The 8,587-nt window shown below is 48.6% G+C and overlaps 1 protein-coding gene across 1 annotated transcript; it reads right to left on the bottom strand.

Moving 5' to 3' along the window:
* Positions 1-4,700: 4,700 nt before the first annotated feature.
* J4E86_010944 (uncharacterized protein) lies at positions 4,701-5,294 on the bottom strand (the record flags this gene model as incomplete). Its single annotated transcript, XM_051451438.1, has 1 exon — positions 4,701-5,294. One exon carries the CDS (start codon positions 5,292-5,294, stop codon positions 4,701-4,703), a length of 594 nt encoding a protein of 197 aa, XP_051297437.1.
* Between the last annotated feature and the right edge of the window lie 3,293 nt (positions 5,295-8,587).

Genomic DNA, 8,587 nt, shown 5'->3' on the forward strand with positions numbered 1-8,587 from the left:
AAAATTATTTAATATACTAGCGTAGTAATATGTCTTTAGATTTCTAAGAGTAGTAACTTATAGAATAGAAAAAGCGCGCTTTTACTAAGAGAGATTTTTAGTATATATATTCGAACTATAGAGCTTTAGAATATATTACTTTATTAGTTATAAGCTAATAAGCGTATATAATTATATTATAATTTTCTTAGAGATTAGTATTATAATAGCTTTTTAGCTAGCCTAAAAAATTAAGAAGCTTTAACTACTTTAAAAGTAGTAGTACTAAAGCTCTAAGCTTTAGCTTATCTACTTCTAGAGTACTAAAACCTTTAGTTATATATTCTTTAGTATACTAGTAATAGACTTTATCTTTTTAAAACTAGCTTATAGGCTATAGAATTATTAGTTTATTAATAAAAACTATACTTTAATAGTAGTCTATTATTAATATAGTATATTAAACTTAAAATAAAGTCTTACTTTAGATATATACTATAGTAGATATATATTAAAAGCTTGTTTTAATAAAGAAAAAGCTATAATTAACTTATTCTACTATAGGTAATAGTAATAAGTTTAGTGCTAGATAGAGCGCTCTTTCTTAGTAGCTCTAGCTATAGAATCTTTATTCTATTAGTAGTAATACTAATAAAGAATATAGATAAAGACGTTTCTACTATTAATATACTAGAGTCTCTTCTACTACTATATCTTTATATCTCTAATATATACCTTCTAGAATCTATTACTAGTTTAAGAGCTTCTAGTTAGTAACTTATCTAAGTAATGTTTATATAGTCTAATAACTACTATAAGTAACTTATTATAATAACCTTATTATTAGACTTTATACTAGTTCTATAGATAGCTTATATATCTAGTTTACCTTTGTAGAGAGTATAACTACTACACACTGTGTCTATCGCAGCAACTAATTTAGACTGCGCAGTACTCTCTTCGAACTAGATAATAATAGCACTTATAGTTATCTAGAGTCTACAACCTTCTAAAGGTTGTAAGTAGTGCGTAGAGACCGCGTAAATTTTCTATTGCAGTATAGTTAAGAGGACACGTATAGTACACGTCGTAAGCTGATTTCGTTAGCGTTATTCTCTACCCTACTACGTGGACTACCTAGTCGGATTTGATAATCGGGCAATGCAAGCCTTGCGCAATAGTAAGGCTCTCATAGATAAGCGTAGTGCTCTAGGTACGTTCGCAACCTTAGCCTGCATTACGGCGGCCGTCGGACGATAGTAGACCTGGATACAGTAGAAGAGTAGGCAATGCTTGCTATCCGAAGACGTCGAGCCTCTTGAATAGCTTCCCCCACAATGCCTCCTCGCCTTAGGCGCCTTTGCCTTTGTCAACCCGCTGTCTTCATTCGTCTACGATTCATGGAATGCTCTTCGCAGTACTGATCCTGTGACGAACAACGAACTCGCCGCCGCTACTAACGGAGTCATCTGAACAGCTCTTTTTCGAGCTCTCATTCGCTTAGGGGTTGGATCTCCGCGGTGAATGCTCTTCGCGCTCGCCACCAGGGCCGCCACATGAGCTCGATTTTACCAAGGGGTCCTGGTGACGACGATGATGATGTGTACTGAGCGGAGCTGTGACAACGCCGTAGCGTGTTTACATGTACAACATTGATTTCAACAGCAAGAGCACGGAAAGCACCGCTTCCGGTCAATAATAGACCCGGCCATCGGCATACTTGGTCACCACCGCATGATTGGTAGTGCTGGCGCGATCGATACAATCCTTGGTATCCAGTTTGCGCAATGCTTCCTTAAACTCTGTCGCCCTCCTTCATCATCATGTCATCTTCTTGTTTATAATACTGACCAAGTTATCGATCCATCGTCTTAGGCTATTTCGCTCCATATCATCGACGGCAGCATCTTTGTCCACTTTCAACAATCCACCTTTGCGCATGATCTTGTTTTGGACACAAATCCGAGCGCTCAACGACGATTATCTTGGTAATTACTAGAGAAGCGTCTTCCGCGCCTATCAATCCCTGTCCCCAAGTATCTAGGGGTCAACATTGCCAATTCTTCTGCCTATTGCATACGATAATGAAACATCCCACACTATCGATCGATGCCCCAACTGAGAGGAGCGTGATACCGTCTGCCAACAGCCGCGACCCTCCTCGCATATCAGCTGCGAGGTCCCCAACAAAGCGGGTAGCATCTCTGCGAACACCCCAGACATTCCCTCACGATGCCAGTTTCAGCTCTGGTCAGACTCTGTTGAATGTCAATATCGCGTTCACAAACGCTTCGAAGGGTCTAGGACCGCGTGTTGGGGACACTGCTTCACATTGCTGCCGACTCACCTATAGATCCATTTTGCTCTTGGTGTCTGCGACACAGTGCGGACTCCAGCCTTTCAGCGTCGTCGATACGCCTTAATCAGGTCAGTGTACGCAAGATAGGGCATGTGGCAAAGCGTCCCACACGGAAGTTGCAAGCGCGAGCCGCTGGTAGGGGCAGGCGCACGCATGCACTGAAGCGAGAGAGTCCAGCGGAAGTGCCAGCAATCGCTTCTCACGTCCATCGGGCCGTAGTCACTCGTCCATTCGAGCGAGAACGGTCTTGTTCTTGATGCTTTCATGGCCATTACCACACCACACATCACCAACTGCTTAGATGGAAGGCAATGCAAGGAATATGTACTGGGGCTGTATCGCCACACTCTTCCCAGAAAAGTTACGTTCGGCAGATTCGTGAATACATGCTTCGAGTGACGAGAGACTATCTTTATCTCGTCCTAATCCAAGCGCTCACTGAGCTCCCCTTCTTGACCATCGATTCATACATTAGCAGCGCGGGCAATGACATCGTCGGGGAGTCATCTCACGCGGAAGACACGTGATAAATGTACTTCAAGCTATTGTCACCTCTACTCGCGGGCCAACCATGGTTCAACATTGGCGAATATACCGTATCCGACTCTTCTTTGATCAATGCTTGATCGTGCCATCATCTTAGCAAATAGATCGCGAGATACTGGCGCTTGTTCGACCGAGTAATAAAGTCAACACCGTATAAGCAGCGCCAGCTTCTTCAATCTGCATACGCTTATGTCTCTAGCTGTGCAAGTGAAATTTTGTGGCGAGCTGGACTTACCGGTGAAGCAGTATGTTTGTCCGAACGCTTGCATCGCCTCACCGATGACCGCTTCACCGTATACTTAGATGTCTTTTTTGCCCTGATTATTGGAGAAGAGTTAAACGAGAACGGTATTCCGTTTGATAGTTAGCGCGAGCATTTGGGCGTAACATCGAGAGAAGCCCCCATCCCGAGACAATCCACTGATCACCGAGCCGCGGTTCAGACTGTACCAGTGCAGGGAAGCGACGCGTACGCAACACTTCTGGACGTACTCAAGCTTGCGGGAGAAGATAGCCAGCAGTTGAAACATCTTATCGATTATCAGCCCACTTTCAGCGCAAGGTGAGCTTCTTAGCCAGTACCCGACTGACTATTTCCGAGCATATGAACGATCTAGAATGGTGGGAGGCATGAAGGAAGACATCTTACCGGTATGGGGATGATCTGGCTGGTACACAGGCACGTTAGCGGGGCGCGAGATTATCCACGCCCATGTCACCACATCTTTTCAACGTTCGACCCGTGATGTACTGCTACTCTTAGATCTCCTCTAGCGTTTCATTTAAGTGTGTAGTGGCATGACATCTGGCACTGCCTTCTACGAGACATGCGTTGTTTTCTCAGATTTGCCTCGCTGCGACGCAAATTCTGGCCTGCATGTTGGTCGAACAACGGTCAGACTTTGTACAGTCATGCCGCATCGACCCCATAGTTCTGTCAGATATATTTCCGCTGCGATTAAAACTTCTATCTCGTTGATGATGCTTGACCTGGGGTTTTGAGCCCTGGAATTTTGTGCGCGTTTGCTCAGTCCTCTTGTTACTCTGGTACAGGCAAATCTGATACGACGAGAACAATGGCGCATTATTTTGCACAAGCTTTATGTGAGCTCGGAAGATCGTGGAGACAATTATGACCAAAATGATGAAACAGCGACTTCGTACGGCGACAACATCCTTGCTTCCTATTCAGATCAACTGCACAACTGTGCTGGTAATAGATCTTTGCTCGCATGAAACACCCGAAGGCTCTGAGTATTACGAAGGCACGCAGCTAACGGTCTGGCAAGTCTGACTTGTATCTGGCTAGATGTGCTTTGTGCAGAGGTTGGCACGCTGGTCACGTTTCAGCATCTCGAAGTGTGTTTTGAAAGAGACTGAATGTCATAGCCCGCGCTGGAATCGTTGATCTAATCCTCTACAGAATCTTTGGTGGTGAGATCGAACAACACGTACTTCTTTTGGTCATCTTGCGTTTGATCTGGAAGCACTCACCTTTTGCACACGGCAGCACAAGCGGGTGATCTGCTGCGGGAACCTTATCATCACACATATTCGTCACCATGAATCAAGAGCAGCTGAGGAGAATGTATGATTAGAACTACTCAACTTATGGTGAAATTGAGGCAAAGGAGCGCGCTGGCACTAGCAAAGGCGCTTCCGGTACAAGAGCAATACGACAAGATCGTTTGAAATCCTTCGACCTGGGACTGGAAGACGGCATCGTCAAAGCCGTCATCTCGCGCGCATCACCTAGTTCCCTTATCACCAACGTGCCAACTTCTCACAGATGTTCCACACCCCAAACCAGGTACACCTACTTTTCCTCATCCTCTCCGCCCTTGTAAAGCGCCATGAAGCCCTCTCCAAACGGGGTCCTCTTCTTCGGAACCTTCGTCTTGGTCGGATCTTTCCACTTTGGACTCAAGCCCAGCATCGTCCTCAGCTCGGGTGCCGCGAACTGCAGAGCCGGATCCATATCGCGGTTGAAGAGGTGCTTGCGCCATGCATTGTGGAAGTTGAAAATGTGTACAGCGGGATCGCGGGGGATGAGTGAGGAACCCTTCCTGAGGATGGCCGAGCGGTCGGCTTGCTGAGCTCGCAATTGAGACATCGGGATTGTGGTGACCTTGTCGAACGGGATGATTGGCTTGGTGTTCTTCTTCCTGGGACTTTTGGGGGTGGACGATGGCGGAGGTGGAGGAGATGGATGCGACTCGTATTCGTCGTAATGAAATGGCGATAGCGGCCGAGCCGGGGGCAGGCGTACGGGAGATTGAGCGACCGTGGGTTGTTGCGCCTGTTTCGCCGTCTTAGAGGGCTTCTTGACACCGGCTTTGTCGCGTTGCGCCGAAGAGAAGATGGGCATTTCGGTAGCCGTGGGGAGGACGCTCTTCTTGCGCGGCGCCATGATGAGAGCGGTAGCTCCAATGGAGCGCTTGGAAGACTGAAATCTTCTCTTTTTATATCTTGTGAGCGCGGTGAGTAGTTCAATCGGATATGGAGCGTCGAGTTTGTTTTGCACGCGTACTCCCGTTTGCTAGTGTCTTGGCGCTGTGTGAGCGTGTTTGTCCATCGGTGGATGAGACAGTCTGACTACTGACATTCCTCATGCTGTGAGACAAAGCCCTTCCACGGCGTGCGCCCGCTGTGGCATATGAACGTGCATGTGGGCCGTGATGGGTGGCGTCTGCATGAGATGGACTCACTGGGTTCATCCGCAGAGACAGTAGATACTGCGGTCAAGTCTTGAAGTTGACAGGCGGTAAGAAGCACTCGAGAGCGCTGCAGTTCCGCACTCTGCATCATGTAGATCGGTAGTGCGACTCAGCACACTGGAGAGACTGCGATGAGCGTGCATGAGGTAGTCAAGTTCACTTCACCGACATGATCTGTTGACTAATGCGGGGGGTAGAAAAGACAGTGCTACCTCAAAGTTTCGGGCGCGCGCATGATGCAACGGACGCGTCGGTAATCAAGAGATAAGCAGCCGCTTTGTAGGTCAACAGGTGTGTGTAAGGTCGTCGAGAATGCTATCATCGCATGTATATGACTGGACCACGGCTGGATGGCATCCGGCAGCCTGTTGTTCCTGTTGCCCAAGACACATTAACTTGTTGGATGATCAAGATATGAGCTACCGTCCACAGCTACACACACCAGGAGTACCGTGTGACGCGGCTCACGATCTTTGTCTCTCACGGAATTAGCAGTTCCTGTGCGGCCTTCTGCTGTGCTTCTCATTTCGAAAGAAGATTCACTGGATTGGGAATTCATTCTCCTGGTCACGATGCAAATGACCGAGAGGTACCTGATCGCGTAATCGCGTCAAAGCCATATCGCGACGTGACTCCAAAGAGTCCACTGAGGCCTGTCGATCCGCGTGTCTGACTTGGGAACCATGGTCGTGTCCTCAAGCCGATATACTCCTGGGCTGTACGTGCGCTATACGTACAGCCGGTGGTTGCTCGATGTCAACCAAGAGTTTCCGGTCTTCCTTTTGATGTCGTATTCAGAGTAAAGTATTTGGTTGTTGTGTCCCGGCAAAAGATGCCCAGCAAGTATGCACTCTCAGCAGGGATCACAACAAAGATGTTCGGTATCTGACCATGACCATACGGCGTTTCTTGCGAATTGCGTGTTGCGGGTGACTGCGGTATGTGATATGACCCTGCATTGCGGGGTCGGCAGGGAGAAGCGCTATCATTCCCAGATTAGTCCAATAGATCTGAGGTAGCGATGTTCGGAAGAGCAACTGCCAGTTTTACGGAGCGGGTTGAGCTAGCCTGCCGAGAGGGGAGTCGGCAAATGCAGCCGCGGGTCCTAGGTACTTCGGGGGCGGCGAGAATGACATGTGCGGTGGCCAGACAAGCCCGTCGCTCAGTGACGGCATTTCAATCTTCCAATACCCGTTCTCGAGAATGGCATCTTGTCGGATTGGAAGCTGAATTGGAAGGAGATTGATCGTGACGCGTCGTATCATTTGTTTGAGTAGGCTGGGCAGCAGTCACCGGACGGGCGCCACGCCATACACTGTCGAAGAGAAAAGAGAAGATGAAGCTTTGTGTAAGTGCACGCTATTGCGATAAGCGCACTGCGACTATGAGCTGCATAATTAATGCGTGCAGACTAACATACTGAATGCAATAACCACATGGTGGAGGAACCATCCGCTCCCTTGCCCCAACGAGGTTCTTGACGTGATGGCATGAACGGTGCCTCCAGTGGCATTTGCCTTTGACTCCGCATCAACGTAATAATCGTGGCTTGGCATTCTTGGGGGAAATAAAAGGCTTCCTGGGAAAGCTCAGTACTCTCGTGGGTGGACAGCCGTGGTCTCGAAATGGTAGACGGCGGAGGGCAGTGGTGGGGGTGGGGTTGCGTGCGTCACTGGAAGCATGCCGAATGCATGTGTCGCACCGAAGTTTTGCCGGCCCTTCCGTCTTTCAGTGACGTTAGCGACCCTACTACTCTCCGACCGCTACTACTGCAAACATCTAATCCAAGGCCCACAAGTTCAGCAACATCTACAAGCATGTCTACCACCGCCAAATTCCACGGATGGCGAGTACGACTCGTCAGAACATCCCAGCCATAGCCACCACGCAGGACTGGCAGCTCCCCGCTCACGCCACACGGCTCCCAAGTGTGACCCTCTGCCTCGAGCTGGGTAAAGAGACCGCCAACGGCTATTCTCCTAATAAGTCACAGGCGTATAGAGAGATGTGATGAACGAAACATGTCGAAACGCGAGTCTATTCTCATATCGCGATTTCGCATGGTGGCGATTCCGACTGCTCTATGCAAACAGTACCTACCGAGGAGTTCTTTTTGAACCCCTGATATGCAAGGCGAGCAGAGTGCTTTCTCTGACGCCCTAGTGGCGGTTATTGTCGAACTTATAAAAGATGAAGTTGTTGGGCAGAGCCTTCTGGTCTGGGCACCGGGATCGTATCGATCGCTGTTTGCGCTTGGCTCTCTTGTCTGGTAATGGTATTCGGTCCCGTACCCCTCCTCACTCGCCTCATTCGCTGTTTGCTGGCCGACTCGCCTGAGGGATCAAAAGAGATTACGGAGTGGCCCCTCCAGCCTCCGGACAAAGTATCGAGGTGAATGCCAGCGATTCATGACTGTGACTCCACGATGATGGCAAGCCAAGGTTCCATAGCTTCAGCAGTTGATAGAGTTCTTCCCGATCGATACGATTAGGCGCTTGGCCGCTAGGGTCGGTGGGCCCAGCGCTAGCCTAGTCCCATAGGTGAGGCATCGCGACTGTACTGACACCGTCGCCTTAAACGACATCGCGCAATCTCGGCTCCACGGTTCAGTTCTCAGACTACCTATCATAGCACATAAGAGAAAGCGAGACTCCACCTCTGCGTCTGAGTCTTGCAACCCACCTCAGAACGCAAAGGTCCTCTCCAAAACAACCCATCACTTACCCAAGCCAATATGAGACTTCTCCAAGACTCCTCTGGCCTGTCAACAAAGACTGAATTGGTATCATTGTCGTCGACGAGCCAGTCCACCAACGTCGACGCTATCCAACGAGCCTACCGTCGTCGCAGCCTTGAGCTGGACATCCCCGATGATCACCGCCCACCCGAGCTACAAGCGCACCTAAAGAGTCTTGACGAAGTCATACAGTCTCAAAACAAAAAGACTCAACTTATCAGCACCCAGGCCAGGGAACTTGTCAAAGAC

This window comes from Alternaria arbusti (genome assembly GCF_024043155.1).
Source record: "Alternaria arbusti strain BMP 1465 chromosome Unknown scaffold_27, whole genome shotgun sequence".
NCBI lineage: Eukaryota > Fungi > Ascomycota > Dothideomycetes > Pleosporales > Pleosporaceae > Alternaria > Alternaria arbusti.